Below are 16,644 nucleotides of genomic sequence, written 5' to 3'. Positions count from 1 at the left end.
TCAGAGAGAAACTAGGGATAAGAAAGTAACCTTCAGCAAAATTATTCATAGCTGTAGCTACAACGGACCTCTTCAGTCATTTATTTCAGTTGTGAACGTTAATGGTATAAAACTGCTTCTCTGCCAAACAACAAAAAAGAAGAGTCTTTCAGGCTCCTTTTAATCTACCTACCACCCCTTCTGTGTGAAGTAAGAACGTGTGCAGCCTCTGCCCTCTATGAAGCTCAAAATCAAGGCTAAAAATTGGTAATCAGCAGCATACTTGCTTCTGTTTTAATAGAAGATAGGAAAGTTAGATAAAAGATGCTTTCCTACTTATCAGCCTCCTGCTGCTTTGTTAAATTGCGGAATAGGATTAAATGATTTCCCAATAGAAAGTGAAGCAAAAGCTATTGAAAGGGGAACTTCTTCCACATAATCTTCCCTGAAGCAACTTTTAGTTGAATGATGGACTAAACATTCCCTTCACTTAGGGGATCAAAAGTAATTTTATACCTACAGCTCCAGGAGTGTTATCAGTTGGCACCACCCCCCTATTCTTTGTGGTGCTATTGCAACTGAAAAGCCAACAAGCCTTGCTTTATATTAGCAAACAATATTCTTTATTGATGGGTTGAGCTTTTCAGCCAAATTGGTCACAACTAGTTACTATCTTTTAAACACTTCTACTGTTCACTTTTACAAATGCCCTCTGCCAGTTTGACCTCACCAGCTTAAGTTTTATTACAGAACACTCCAACAGAAAATCTCCCTGTTTATAAACACAATCTCCAGTAGGCAAGAGGAGCATTACTTCAAAAGCAGTAGTTGTTCATATTGCCACATTACCAACTCTTAAAGGATACATCTGACACTGTTTTCAAACCATTTTTACTTCCACTGCCTGCTCCTCACATAATCTGTTTGCAAAGAAGTTGAAAAAAAAAATGATGCTTTAAATATAAAGCGTGTTATGCTTCTCAAGCTGAAGCATCTCTGAAAGGGCTTTTTGTATCAAAAAACAAGAGGCTGACAGCACCAGTTACAGACAGGGAGGAAATGAAGGAGGAGTACTCACCAACTGGTATCATTTGTTTACTAATTTTAGCATACTGGTCTTCTCCCAGTGAAGCAAAGGAGAATCTCCTATTGTACTATGTAAGTGGGTTGTTGTAACTCAAACCTCCTTCATATTAAAAATTAATTTTATAGGTCATTCTGCATACCTATGAAAGTTTAAATACAACAGTGCAGAAAGACTGACAGGAAGCTAATTACAGATTTACAATCAAAGTTAGCTTAACTTATATAAGCCACATGCAGTCATATATTAATTTTAGGGTTTGGAGTTTGTTTTTTTTCCTTTTAGTTTTAAACAGTAACTATATGTTAGGTAGAAGTAGTAAATATTACACACACACTATTTAAAAGTTAGAACATTAATTCCCATTCATGCAAAAGAGCAAACTCGCATCCCAACTTCTGAGCCTTTTTTAGTCTTCCTTTTCTTCTTAAATTGAAAAGTCATTTCAATATATGGACCAAGCTCTTTAAAAGTTCACTTACAGATACTGTTAGAGAATCTTGTATATCTTTATGGCTCACCAGCTGAACGTTACCATCTTCATAATAATGAACCTACAGAAAATGAGACAAAGAATATCATATGAAATGTTACAGACCAACAACATACAGGAAAATCAAAGCATTGTCGTATTTATCATAACAACAAACCTACACAAATGACATGAAAACACACATAAAATGTTAAAGAACAACAAAAATTGGAAAAAGAAAATGTTGTAAAATCTAAATATTTTTGAGAGGGAATAGTAAAGAAGGTGATCTGGAAACATTTTTGTATTGATGTTAATCAAAATGCAAACATCTTTACATGAAACATCATGAAGACAACAACATACTATTTATGGGACCTTACTAGGAACTCTTGAAATGAATAGACTATTCTAAATGGTGAAGATATATTCAAAATGAGAATAGTTTTGGCAAGGCTTCAGGATACTCTGAAGTTGTTTTTCTACTTCACCCAAACTGTTTTCTAGGGACAGGGCAACATTAAGCTTCCCTTTCTAGATCTGCCTGGTTTTGGTATTTTTCTCTATTAGACAGAGCTCATAACAAAAGCTGGTATTTACCTAAACAAAAGAGCTATTTGGAACAGAGTTTGCCAAGGTTAGATAGCAAAGCAGAATGAAATCTATTTCCTCTTGAAATGTCATATCTACAGAATAGCTTCCTTGATTATTTTGCAGGATGAGGAGACCAGTAAAACTCTACCCAAGCTAACTTCAGTACTTTCAAATTCAGTTGGGAACATTCAGTTTCTAATGCAAATGCTGGAAAACTTAAAAAACAGAAAGCATATATAAAGCTACATGTAATCATTCATAATAACTGATACAGAAGACACTGACTTTTAAACAGGTATCCTTAAAGATCTTTTCACAATTTTGATGAAGTCAACACAGTCAATGTAGCTGATATTATGAGAAACTGACACATTTGTGTCTCACCCTATTAGTCAAGGTAACATTTTAATTTGGAGAGCAATGCACAATACTATAATTTCATATACATTATGACCATGTGTGTAAGAGATTGCCAATTTTACAAACAACAATAGAAGAAACAACATATTAAGACAGCTGTGATACCTAAGCAAAAGAAAGTTTTCCTATATGAAAAAAACATTTCCTATGATTCATCTTACATTATTATTTTGCTTATTATCAAATACTTAGTTTTCAACAGAAGGTACCATCCTAACCATAAAATAAGCTTCTTTTCAAATCAAATACTACTGGGTGAAACTTCTGCCAGCCTTTTTCAATCCAGTTCCTAAAAGATGAGAAGTACTTTCTCAGTGCAAAATTCTGAGACTTCCCAATGAAACATCAGAACCCTGAGAAGTACGAATCTCCTCTCTTCTCTGTCACAGTCTGCTGCAGAGGGCCCAAAACACCCCTGTGCTCTGAGGCCAGCATCAGCATGAACATCTTATCTATCTTACCAAGTCACATTCCTGGCAAACGCTCAGGCCTAAAAACGTAACAGGGATGAAGAGTCAAATCTATTCTGGGACGTGTTATATCTTACACAAAATATGAGAAGTAACTGTTCTGTACTATACCTCACTGCTGACATCCTTCTAGAGTGCTAGGGCTGGGTTCAGAAAGCTACAAGAAGGATGACGTTTATGAACAGAACCTCTTGGAAAGATTAACTAAGGAGGGATGAGAATAACGAATTATCTAAGAGATAAAATTAGTAAGCAGTACACTTATCAGGTTTTTTCCATGCACAGCTGGAGAACATCCAAGCCCACAGGGATTCAGTTTTAGTAAAAGGCTTTGCTATTGCAGTTTTACCCTTAACATAATTAAAAGAAAATTAATCAAAGTAAGAGATTAAGACAGTTGAGAATATCCTATATTAGAATTTATTAATAGATTTTTTTTCAAAGGGAAGAAATTGTGCAAGTGACCTTAAAATACTGAAGACACCTGAAGATAGCAGGCAATGCTGGAATCTGCCCCAACTTATTTTTAAAAACTCTTATCAGAAATAGGGCAATGCCTGCCTGTAGTGCTGTCAAATAGGGCAATGGCTGTATTGCAAATAATACGAACTTCAGTACTCTGAAATTCTGCTAATGTTGCAGTGAGTTCATATTCTAGAGGAATATTTATTTGGAGGGGGTAAGGGGAGCGCTCTCAGGAACACTGAAGAAGTTGTACACAATTTCTAAAGAAATTGAAACTGAGTTCAAAATTCCCTGGCGAAACAAGTAGCTCCTGTGCAAGCAAAAAAGTGAAAATTTTCGTCACCTTCCAGAACACAGACTTTAACAGATGTAAATAATGACTTAATTATGTGAAACAGTAATAAAAGACAAAATTAGCTGGGGCCCAAATCAAGATGCTCATTAAAATCTGCCTAAAATCCCTATTCAGGCTATTTTCTAGGCTACTGGGCTAATTTTTCCCAGAATTAGGTAGACACCTGCCTGCTTGTTCTGGAAAATCTCTTAAGACATTTAACCAGAAGTGCATGCTGTGGAGAAAATGCTTTGCTGCCAGCTGATTTGAGTGACAGTTTACTTACATTCTCCCAAATTCTTGAGAAGCCTAAAAGTTACTTAAGATGCTTACCATGACCTTGATCAGACAACAACAATGGTTGCCTGTATTTTGACTATCATTCTAGCTGTCAGAGAATTTGCCCCAGAAAATGAAACCAGATTCAGGCCCCTGCTTGGGTGTATCTGAACACAGGTACCTACCGCATCCTAAAATAACATCCTAGCTTCAGGGTATTGCTAGAAAGACACTGCATTGCATCTTCCTTCTGCAGTCAATTCACTGACCAGTAAGGAAGTGCAAAACTCGTGGGGCACAGAAAGAGCAGGAAAATGGAACTTGAAAGTACTGTGCTAAAAGCCAGGCTGCACTAAGATCCTGGTCCCTGATTCCAGAATTGTTTTAGTAAACTCTTGCAAAATATGCAAACACATTCCAAGGAACCAATCATGGAAGTCAAGTCCTCCTGCTGACCACATGCCAAGTCAGGCCTCCTTTGGTCTCAAGATTTCTGCATTCCTGCTCAGGCAGTATGAATGCCCTAAAGCCACCAGTAAGGGCAAATTCTGAATGAAGCAGAGCCTGATTCAAAAATTGCAGACAGTGGAATGACTGAAACCAAAGATTCCCACCTTTCTGAGCAGTTGGGTGGGTAACATGAAAAAAACCCAAATCCTGCTATTATCAGTTAAAGAAGAAAAAAAGTTGTACTTTAAAAAAGAGCATACCCTCAGGAAAGGCTTGTGCCACTTTTGAATTCAAGAAACAAGAAACCAAAGAGGTACACACCTAGCTGAAGTGAATACACCTTCTGAAAGTCCTCTAAATCATTAAACACGTATTTTTCTGTTTCTAAGATTAGGTAAATATGCAATTAAATCACTAACGCTTAAATGAATGGCCATCTCTGCTTTGCTTATTGGGTCCCCAAATATTTAATACACTGGCCTGAATCTCCCTTGATAATAACTGGAGAGTTTACCGATCAGGACACAGTCTGACATAAGCATACCTGAATTTTCAAGATGCCAGCCACTTGAGTGGTTGAAGGGGTGATTGTAAACTTCCATTCTGACCTCCAACGGCCATTCCTTTAAAGAAAATAAAACGGAAATCAGATGTCACCCCACTGGTTAAGAAGAAGACCCAACATATAATGATAGTCAAAGGAAAACAGAATGAAATATGCTGTGCACACATGCACAAAACCTCTCTTTGAAGATTCAGCCCTATAGTAAGTTGAGAAGATATCAGTTTCCCAAAATACTTAACCTAAGTTTTGGATGTGGACCAAGGAGATTTATTAGCAAGGACCTTTTAACAAGGAATTAACTTCTGAAAATACCTAAAGCCTCCGATGTTTTTCCCCTCCTTTATAATTAGTTAGGCATATATAGTCAGTATTTTGTTTCTGGGACCTGGATGGCTTGCTGGATCAGCGGAAGTCACACTTCACATCAGGCTATGAAAAACCTGAATGGAAGGAATCTTCAAGTAGCAAGACTTTCCACTATGCTGAACTGTAACTAGGCCTTTCAGCACTTCTAGCATTTCTGTTCCAGGACAACTATTTCCTTCCAGTTTCCTTCCACAAATTCAACATCCTTGCCAAATTGCTTAAAGGGAGTTTCAAACATCTGGAAAAGAGTATGGGGAGATTGTAGTTTCACCTGATTTCTTTCCTGTAGACTAGACATTTTCTTTTTTAGTTATGAGGTTAGTGAATTAGAAGGTTAGTACATTAAAGCTATATTAAGAATGCATTGTGGCTGTCTCTTGATTCCTCTTTTGTTTGCACTTAAAGAAGGAAAGAAAGTTGAAACTATGAGTTCCAGTCCTACTAAGATTAGGTGTAGATTCCAGTGCATTCAACAAGGGGAAGGAAAGAAAGACTTTAAGATTAACAGCTACTAATAGACCTATATTGACGCATCCCTGATACTAACAATGTTAACTCAATAATAAAGCCATTGATAATTATTTCAGACAATATCCAAACTATAGATTATCACTGAAAATTCAGACTAAGGCAATTGAGAAGAAGCTTGTTGGAATCTCTAGGAAACTGAAAGGGCCCCCGAACTCAGTGATACTAATATTATTGGTAGCCTTACAGACCGACCCATTAATTATAAGAAAGCTTACATGCTGAACTACATTTTAAAGATGCACAGGATTCAATGACTAGCTACCACATTTTTTTGCTTCTTAGTCACTTTGTAGTCCTTAAAACTAAGATGAACACAATGCTTCTACTCTGGGATATCTTTTTTTTGTCCTTAAGATGCTATTACAATAAAAAGTGCTCAAGTTCAGAAGGATCCTTCTGCAGGAAATGCTCTAAGTTAAAGACAATGCATCATTATTTAGCTCTGCTGACTTAAGAGGCTTTGTAAGAGATTAACTATCCTTCCTTTTCTTTCACATTCTTTAATAAACCATCTCTCCTACTATGCTGGTAGTATTTCAGGAATTCTTAGAACTTTTTTCTTTGGTCTGTATTGATTTTTTGTCATTCCATAAACTTGGTTTCATGGTAGGCTGCCAGCCTTCCAAATGCCTAAAAACCTGGGACATCTTGAGAATAAACACTGGCTGTGGCCTGGGCTGGATACCCAGACATCCAGCTGGATAACTGAGAAGTCTGGTTAACTTTAGTTAACATTCCTCCATCCCTAAATCCCCCAAACCAATATAAATTTATTAAAATTTGCTAATAGTGAGAATTAGAGCCTGATTATCCCCCTATAAAAGTCTTAGAAACATGGTCAATATTTACCCATATAGGTTTGACCATAACTTTATTAATGAAAACTTTCAAGAAAGATTTTTTCCATCTATAAATGGTTGTTGCATATCTGTTTCTCTTCTTTAAAGACTACAGTATTAAAGTAACTATTTGGAATACCAGAATTTATTCGTACTTCTGGCCTAAAAAGAAAATTCAGTATTACTTCAAGTTACTTTTAATATTGATATAAAACATGCAGCCTTAACTAGCCAAGTTTAAGTCAGTGGAAGAAATTATTGGCTGTGCGAAGAGTGTACTGGGCAAATCATTGAACAGATACAGACACATGCTCAAATTACTATACAAATATAATATTCACCTTCAGCATCAGAAAACAGTATTTCTGCACTTACATACATTAACAGGATTTCAAGTAGATACAAAATAGCAAATAAAATAATGAAATACATTTCTTCATAGAACTGCATATATTAGCTATCTTTCAGAGATACTTCCTTATCTCATTTCTGATACTGTGATATCTCTCTTGTCGCTGGCCAGTTTACTGCAAGGAGCTACCCAAAGTTCACTCCAGACTGTGGAAAACATCTTTTAACCAAGTGAAGAAACAAGAAAATCAAGCTGCAATTTATAAGAGCTCATTTCATCCGAGATCACTTTCATCTACCTCACCAAAAAACTAACAGCTCAAGTCTGACAGTACATTAATCTTTGGTCACCTTTCTCCAAGATATTCAAAGTACGAGGAGCTGGATTTATGCTATCAGTCACAAATGAAGCAACACTAGCAGAAGCAACTGTATTAGGGAACAGAGACACGGATATCAGTGCTGGTGTGATAAACTGGAAGAGTCATAAGGAATTCTATGAAGTTCACAAAGCTCTTCAAAGGAGATGCAGACATGTAGTCTGCCACTTTACTTACCAAAAAGGAAAAAAAGTATATATAGTTTTGGCAGAAAAACTTGGGGTGAAAGGAGGAAAAAATGTCACATGCAAGATGTGCCAGCACCTCCTTCTCTGAACTAAGGGTTACCAGTGTAATGGCACTAGTGCAGGTATTCCATTTGCTGCATTTTACTGTATTTGTATCCATACAGAAACTTACCAAAAATTTTTTGCTTGGAACTGATGGCTCTCTATGCATGCAATAATGGTCTGCTGTCCATCAATTGTTTTACCATACACCTGAATTAGAAATGAAAACAAACAAAACAAAACCCCAACAACAATAAAAAGGAGTTAAGTTTCAGCATCTGTCTTGCTCAAAACTGCTTAGAGGTATCTTGTTCTCTTATTGTTACATAAATTGTAAAATTTAGTTTTATAACCATTGTGGTTTTTACACAGTATTTTATACATGAAACATTAAAGCATGTATTACAATACAGAAAAATGTAAGATTAGAAAATCTGAAGGTCAAGCAACTGAAATTTTATATACTGCAAACTCATTTTTCTATATTATAAGCATAATAAACCTATAGCAGTGACTGGTGTGACTATATGCTTTACCAGCAGGGTTTTAGATATCAATTATTCTACAACTAAATGATGATTTAAGCCTTTACCCTTAAAAAAGGGTGGGGTTGGTCTTCCGTTCTGCTTATCCCCTAAAATCAAATACTACTAAAAATTATCTCAGTGAACACGCAATCTGGTTTCCTTAACAGAAGCTGGAACTCATCTGGATTGCCTGGAATCCAATTCAATATTTTAACTCAGCAACTGATGGTTCTGGGGTTTTTTCCCTAGTTAATTTTCCATTAGGTTAATACAAAGCACAGCTATCACTAGATCAGTTAGCTGAGCTGTAGTCACAGGGCTCCTTAACAGCAAATGAATGCTATTGAGGCCAGACTGAGAGGTTTTATTTTAAGAAGCCATCAGAACCTGCTGATTCTGGTGGTAAGAATATAGTACTTTGATATACAGGAAATGTCGTGGAGAGAAAACAGTTTGATTTGCTAACAGTTTCATCTGTCAGGTTAAGCCAAGGCAAATCTTATGGATTTTTTTGCTGTTGTTGTATGTAACCAGCCAGGATCAATGGGATCAATCTGCAGTAGTCTACAGAAGGTCTTAAGCATGGAGAGGTAAGTTGTCACTATCACCTGCAGTAACTACCCACTAGTAATCCAACAGCTGAAATATGAAACATCTGAAGTTTTCCCTCATTTCCCTGCATGAACTCTTGACATGACTGAATTCTTTACTGTCTTTACTGTTGGAACCGCACACCTTCCTGGTTTTCAGTTTCAATTTTTTTTCATCTTTTTAGATTTCTGTCTATAGTGGTACAGTGGTTATATGATTTAGTACTTACTGTGCAGACACCGTTTGGGTAGTGTTCTTTCACGTATGCTTTCATTGCTGTTTCAACTGAATTCCTCCAAGATTCTATGGCATTTTCAACTTCATGGGGTCTAGGATCAGTAGCCTCCTTTCTTAAGTGATCAAATTTAAAAGAAATCTTGTTCTTGGGATCCAAAAACTTTCCATTTCCCAAATCACCATGTTCTGTTATCAAAACCTGGATTGTAAAATTTTATTTAATAACATTTACTATTAGGAAAAAAGAGGAAAAAAAAAATCCCACACCAAATCTAATTATATCCTACATTCAACTAGAGCTTACTTATAGCCAAAGACTCACATGCATATATATATATATATTTATATATAAACTATGCATATAGCACAAGAGGACAAGTCTAACATGACACTGACTCGGAAACAAAAAACCCTGATCGTACCCTCTTACTGCAACAAACAATGAAATACAGTAATTCAGGTCTTCTAGTACCAGAGATGGAGCAAGTTGTTTCTACAACTCCAAATCATGTCTGAATGAATTCAAGCCAACACCACAGACTGAAATTTCAAGCTCTTCAGATGCCCTAAATGATTAACTTATGGAACTAGTTCTGTTGGAGGTCCATAGTCTCTGTATTTTGGCAGGAAAGATGTATTTCTTTTCATTTTCTTGCCAAGATATGTTCCATTACCAGAACATCTTGAACAGTTTAAGGAATGTAGCAAAGATTTCATTGTATTCATACCTGTTCGTCGTAACCGTCAATTTTTACTGGAGTAAACTGGTCCAAGTTGTACTGTGCAAATGCACTACAAGAGGAAAAAAAACCAACACCAAACGCCTGCGTCAAGCACAATCTTTTTCCTTAGTAGCTGTAAGACATCTAAATAATATCTAATAACCTGGGCAATGATGCATCAAAAAAATTATGCCAATACTTTATTATCTTGCAGGCCCAAATTCTTAGAATCACTGTGGTTCAAATTACAGATTCCAATGATCACACAATGATTTATGTTCGCAAGTAACCTGTTATAAACAAACACATAAGCTTTATGGGAACCCACAGAAAATGGAGCAACAGATTAAGTTTATAATCCACAGGGGTCCAACCTACTAAGATGGACATGTCTGTTATTATAGATGAAACTAATTTGGCATAAAATACAGTAAGTGTAATGTTTTGATATAGAAGGGTCTAAGGAAACAGTATCTTGCCTAACACTGAACGCTTGGTATCAAGAAACAGAAAATGAAATCCAAAAAGATGGAGACTAGCTCCAAAACCCAGGTCACCCATTTCCAAAATGACTGTTCTAAATATTAGGATACAGTACAGATCTCTCCTCTGCCAAGAATTTAATCTTTATCAAAGACCTACAACACAATAAGGTTTTACTTGCCAAGCACTCATCTTTTTAAATTAATCCCTTACTGACAGTGAAAATGTTACTGAAAAACATCTTGCTTTTATGCAATTGAGTATGTGGCATCTGGTACTTACTGGGCTGCTCCTTCCCTGAGAAGATTGTCATTATTAAGCAGCAACCGAACATCTGAAAGAAGGTATTTGCAACATAAAAGTACAGTTAACGCAGAAACTTGTTTCAGTCACATAGCAAATGTCAACAGATTGTACAAACACAAACCATAAACCACCCCACACCCATAAGATTACTACATAGGAAATTTATCGCTTCATATTTCATAATTTTGACTCAACAAAATTAGAAGATTAGTATGGAAATGGATCCCTTCCAACACAATCTGGTAAGCATATATAAGCCCCATTCTTCAGGCTGTGTGACAGCTGTAGGAATCAAACTACCTTTTAGAGAAGGTCCAAATGAGAACAGTACAGGATTCACAAGTTCACTTTTAACATGTAAACTACCAAATCCTTCACACTATACTGATTGTAGTGATTACTGTATTTTGACAACATTAATGTGTGTTGTACTTACGAATTTTTAAGCCTTATCATTTCTGTCTTTGTTCCTTAGTGACACTTAGCAGCCAGAGTACAATATATCATAATATCATTTCTTCTATCATCATACAAGAAACACATGAATATAGAATAAAGTCAATACTCTCCTCAGAATGACTTCATATTTACTAGGCAATAAATTGTTGTTTATGTACTTGACTTACCGGCTTACTATTTGCTAGGTACTATTTTAATAACAATGTAATGCACTGATCATTAGCCGATCATTAGTCTTGATATAACACTTTAAATTCTAAAGATTCACAAGATATCATGCAAGTAAAGTAAGTATCTGGAATATACTTGAAGTATTACCTAAACCAAAACACAAAACAACAAAACACCCCAAACGAAAACCACCACCCCACAAAGTCAAGAAAACCCTAAGCCAAACCAAATGAAAACACAGTTTGCAGGACTGGAGTTTAAAGCTTTCTCTCTTTTTTTAAGAAGTCAGTTTGAATTGCATTGAGCACTGATCAGGCATTTATTATCAAATGCTTTGTTATGTGTTTTCAAACATATTGTACTCAGTTACTGAGCAAGTAGTTGCAACTATAAACTAGCTTAACAATAAAGTTTATAGCAGTACTGCTGTTAGAAACTGTATTAACTTTCAGGGTGCTGGTTTAATGGGCAGCCCATCAATTGCCCATTTCACAAATGCAGTAAGTTTAAATAATAAGCAAATGGTCACAGTTTAGCCCTCTGTATACTCAGTGTTAAGTATTGGTCACTATATTCCTCCTTATATATAAAAGACCATTTTAATTCCAGCTACTTTCTGTTGGAAAATGTAATTGTCTATTAAAGACTGAAAAATAAAAAAAGAGTACATGTCTCTCCTAAGCAAACCCCCTAGTGACTGTTAATTCATGACTGATTAAAAAACAGAAAGCAAGCTCATTCTCACATCACTGAGAAAAGTGGTATTTTCCTCCTTTTGCACTTGAATTCTGTCTTGTGACTGCAAAGCTTACTATGCCAAGCTACAAATCCAGCTCTTACAGCAAGTGAGCTGCTAAAATATAAGCTACATAAAATTCAGGAGAGTAACTGGCAATACAATTCTGGCTATAGATGCCTTAAATGAAAAGCCAGAGCGGAGAGATACTCACCATTGAACACCTCATTGAATTCCCCAGGAGGAGCATGAATTATGAATTTTGCTGCTATACGCACCTGAAATATAAAAATAGTTATGTGGTTGTACATACTTGCATTCATTCCTATTCCAATCAACATGAATTCCAGACATGAAATTGCACAACTCCACTGATTCCTGTATTTGTTCACATTATTTAAACCACTCTGTCTTTGTTAGAAACACAGAATACAAAGTTTCACCTCTTCAAATGGAATAGAGGAGATTATATGTGACAAAAGCAGGTAAACGAAATTGAGTCACTCATGTTTTGTATTACTGGCAAAAAGAAAGAGATTAATGTAACTCACAATCTATTTCAACTTCCAGTTCATGGATGCCTGGGAGTCAACAGACAAAAACCACAATGAAGATACATTCAATCTTCAAGGCTTCCCCTCTGATTCTATTATACTTTCCTATGTTTCTAAACTTTTGGAAGGCCCACAGCCAGACAGTAATCAACAGATTACACGAGCTTAAAAACACTTTCATAGGCCCTAAAGCATGTAATTTCACCTGCGTCTACCTGTAAGGCCTCTTGGTACCACAGTACCCGTAGGTAAGGTTAAAAGAGTCCTTCAGCAATTGCCTTCAGCCACAACCTTTTGCAGACAAAACACAGCACAAGCCAATACTTTCACTAAAAGTGTGTGCACCTGCCCAGACTTTCTCCCTCCTTCTGCTTGCCCAAGCACAGTGAATTTAGCTTTCCAGGCTGGTTCCCTGGACTGTTTGTTGCACAGCTGCAGACACACGTGCTTGCAAAAGGAACATAAAGACTGAGGTTTTTTTTTCTTCGATGTGAAGCACCTTAAAACTTTTCAACTATTACCTTACTTACACAATGTCACTCAACAGACTCACTTCCATTCATCCTTTCCCCCTTAAACTGTTAAGGGCACCCATCATAAAAAGTGTTGGTTTCCTAACTTACTTTGACAAAGTTCCTCGCCTTCACACAACAGTTATCTAAATTCAGGAGACATTCAAAGCTCTCTTGCATTCTTGAATATTCAAATACAGGATACCACTTGAACCAAAGTTCCCATTTCTGACATTGCCAGTTATGTTTTTATGAAATAAAGAGTTGGAATATTAGTGTCTGCACTCTCTAGGCTTCCTGTTCAAAATTAAAGTGTTTGAGAGGCACATACTCCATCAACAAATACGTAAAAATAACCAACGAATGCTTCATGTTTACATTTCTATATGTATTATAAACTACAAAAGAATTACCTGAGCATGCTAGCTCTTGAACTGACAGCTGAGGGTAGCAATACAGTGCTCTGGCCCCTGGTTCTTAACAGGGCTCAAGGCCAAGTTGGATGAGGCCTTGGGTGGCATGGTTTAGTCTGGGGTGTCCCTGCCCATGGCAGGGGGGTTGGAACTAGATGATCTGAAGGTCCTTTCCCACCCTAACTATTCTATGATTCTATGATTCACTGTGACATTAGCAGTGTTCAAACCTCAGTGAGATCCCAAATGACTAGCCCAGGCAGCTTTCTGCTCACCGAAAGTCAGCACATGGCCACTCAGAGCTGGCTAATGGAAAAGGAAAAGCTGTCAGTTCCCAACTTTCTAAACTGAATGCTGCATTCTGGATCGCAGACAGCCTTTATCTGCTGCCTCAAACACCTCAAATTCAGAACTCTTTCCATATAAACAGAAATTTGCATTATACTGAGATAAATGCGACAGGGTTTACTCTTCTCACAAGAGACACAGAGAGGCAAGAGCATCTCCTTCTATAGCAGCTTATTAAAACACCTGCCCAGATAAGAAAAAAAGCATGACTTGGATTGCCTGCTTTGACCCAAAGGAATGTGAACTCGTCTGCCTTAGCTAGATTACCCCAACCACCAATCTGCACATTTCCCAGGCACACACTTCATACCTCTCCTGCAGAAAACAGCATACACAACTCAGTGCTCACACCAAAGAAATCTAAAGGCTATGAAATACAGCTAACCTACAGTACTATGAAGGAGAATATAACTCATGAAGGAGAAGTGGAAGACAGGCACTAAGTTCTGAAATAAAAGGTCCACCAGTTTTGGGTTGGGCAGCAGCTAAATGAGCAAAATTAAGCTTAACATGGGTGCCCAAACTACACTCTGAATAATCATTAAACTGGTCATTATTTATTTTTCATTTATTACCATTCATATCATATCATATCGTTATTATTCATTACCACTAAACCAGTATTATCTGTTAGGTGAGATATTAAGTCTCTACTAAAACTGGAATAATGCCTCATTTTTCAGCTGTTTTGGTAATGTAAAACTGGGTTTTGCTTCTTTTTTTTGCTATCAGTAAGAACTATTCTTATGAGTCAGATTAATACTTCTGAATGGATATTACTCATAATATAGCTAAAGAGTAACAGATGTTTCCTCAGGACAGACTAACCAGAATTAGATGATCTTAAGGTCCCTTCCAACCCAAACCATGCTATGATTTTACTAGTAAATTTAATTCCTCAATGAGGTTTTTTTCAGTGTGATAATTCATCATCCTTCTGACTTCTTATAGGACAAATAAACATGTCAATTAGGAATGAATTTCTCATCAAGAAATATACTCAAGCTTACAGAAGCAAAAAACTTAGCAGGTCTTCAGAAGTTGAGCCTTGTCAGCTAAGGCACTCTGCATTTTGCTAACCTGCCTTTGTGAAGCCCATTTAAAGCTAATCCATTTCAGCAGTTAAAGCAAATTAACTTACCTGTGGAGATAAGGCTTTTTCAGATACTTATTTCCCCAACTCATACAATACAAGAAGCACACATAAGAATTAAATCTAGTAGCCTCATTTAACACACAAGAACTGAAAAGCATTTACAGCCTCTTTATTGCCACTGAATTTTTCCAGAAATAAATGCTTTAAAAGAGGCTTCTGTTTTCCAAACCCAGACTGATACTGAAGGATAAATGAATACATTTTCGTGAGCCTCAATGAGATGAAGATCTCTCCCTTTTGGCAGTCAAAAGCCACTGGCTCAGCTATCACTCGAGAAAGCACATTTTTAAATAAAGGGACAGTCCATATAAAATGTGGTGTTTGTCGGCAAATAAAAGATTTTAAAATACACATATAACAACAGGCACATTACTTTTAATATGAAGTGATAGGCAAAAAACTCAACTGCAATAAAGTCCAGTTGAGATAGGAAATTATTTTTTCTGAGAACTGTTGAAGAACACACATGTTCAAGAAAACACATCAATAAGATGCATTACAGTTGAAACCAATGCTGGTTATTCAATACAATGAGACTTAAAAACTGATTAGAACAGATCTGAGCAAATCAAAACAGAAACAACATAATATTTTGAAAGTCTAAATGACAAAAACTTTTCAGTGAAGAGAAATGCACCTTCGCACACAGTACGAGAACCTTATGAATGTATCAGCAAGTAACAGAAAAGGAGGTTACAGTTGAGTATTCCTTTAAAAAGATCAAAAGACTGAGAAAACACCTGAAGTTCCTCCACTTATTATTACTTATTATTACTGTAGTTACTCCCAAAACACCACCTAAAGTTTAAGACAGTGTTTTATTGATGTAGTTTCCAAGATTTGATTTACAGACACTGTTTTCAGTTAAATGTCTGCAGAGCTGCTTGCAAGAAACTATAAAATTCAGAGTTCACTAATCCAGAACATCTGATCAGCAGTGGCTCACAAAAACCAGGTCTTGCTAACAGCTTTTATTACAACGGTTGCACATTCACTATATTAAATTCCTTGAAAGCATAAAATCAATCTAAATACATTTTAATGAAATGTGACTTCATCCAGGTTTGCATATTAATTTGGACAAATCATACAGAAGCTGAGAGGAAGTTATAAAAAAAAAAAATATCTCTGAACATTGAGAAGAGAAGCATTCCCCACTGCAGGGTTCCTCTTTATCCGATTTTCACATTTACACCAGTCACAGTCTCACTTCAATGGAAGTCTGATACAAGTAAGTAAGAACTAGTGAGACTTACTTTCTTAACTCAAGTGATGCCAAACGCTACCCATCACATCAGTTACAAGCTTTTTGATTTTATAAACTATTTCAAGTAAGGTAAAAACTCAGTCTGAGAAGCCTAGTGAAAGACAAAAGGGCAGGTTTGTTGTATGAGATTAGCATGGATACCAGGCATAATAATGCCTAACTTCATTCTGCTAGAAATTGAAACAATTGGTCTATCAACAAATGCCTACACTCAGTTACTACAGTATCTGCAGTTTTCAGATTACATAAGCACAGAGGTGGCAATATACAGAATGGTGTCAGTTATGCTGAATCCACCTTGTTTTCATGCTTCTGCCTTCATTGCACAATCCAATTTCTCTCAAAGCGTGACA

The 16,644-nt window shown here is 36.4% G+C and overlaps 1 protein-coding gene across 2 annotated transcripts in view; it reads right to left on the bottom strand.

Annotated features, from left to right (window-relative positions):
- Positions 1-16,644, bottom strand: part of CAPZA2 (capping actin protein of muscle Z-line subunit alpha 2) — a gene marked incomplete at its 5' end in the record, with an annotated part of 33,556 nt that overhangs the window by 5,569 nt on the left and 11,343 nt on the right. The window contains 7 exons of one of the 2 annotated variants that reach the window (XM_080636256.1): positions 1,546-1,617; positions 5,092-5,170; positions 7,940-8,019; positions 9,157-9,363; positions 9,893-9,956; positions 10,652-10,703; positions 12,256-12,319. In XM_080636256.1, coding sequence (XP_080492382.1) covers positions 1,546-1,617; positions 5,092-5,170; positions 7,940-8,019; positions 9,157-9,363; positions 9,893-9,956; positions 10,652-10,703; positions 12,256-12,319 — 618 coding nt within the window. Of the gene's footprint in view, positions 1-1,545; positions 1,618-5,091; positions 5,171-7,939; positions 8,020-9,156; positions 9,364-9,892; positions 9,957-10,651; positions 10,704-12,255; positions 12,365-16,644 lie in introns of those variants that run through there. The other variant, XM_080636255.1, reaches the window with a different exon arrangement.

This window comes from Psittacula echo (assembly GCF_963264785.1).
Source record: "Psittacula echo genome assembly, chromosome: 1".
Lineage (NCBI taxonomy): Eukaryota > Metazoa > Chordata > Aves > Psittaciformes > Psittacidae > Psittacula > Psittacula echo.
This window is presented reverse-complemented; position numbering and strand designations above follow the sequence as displayed.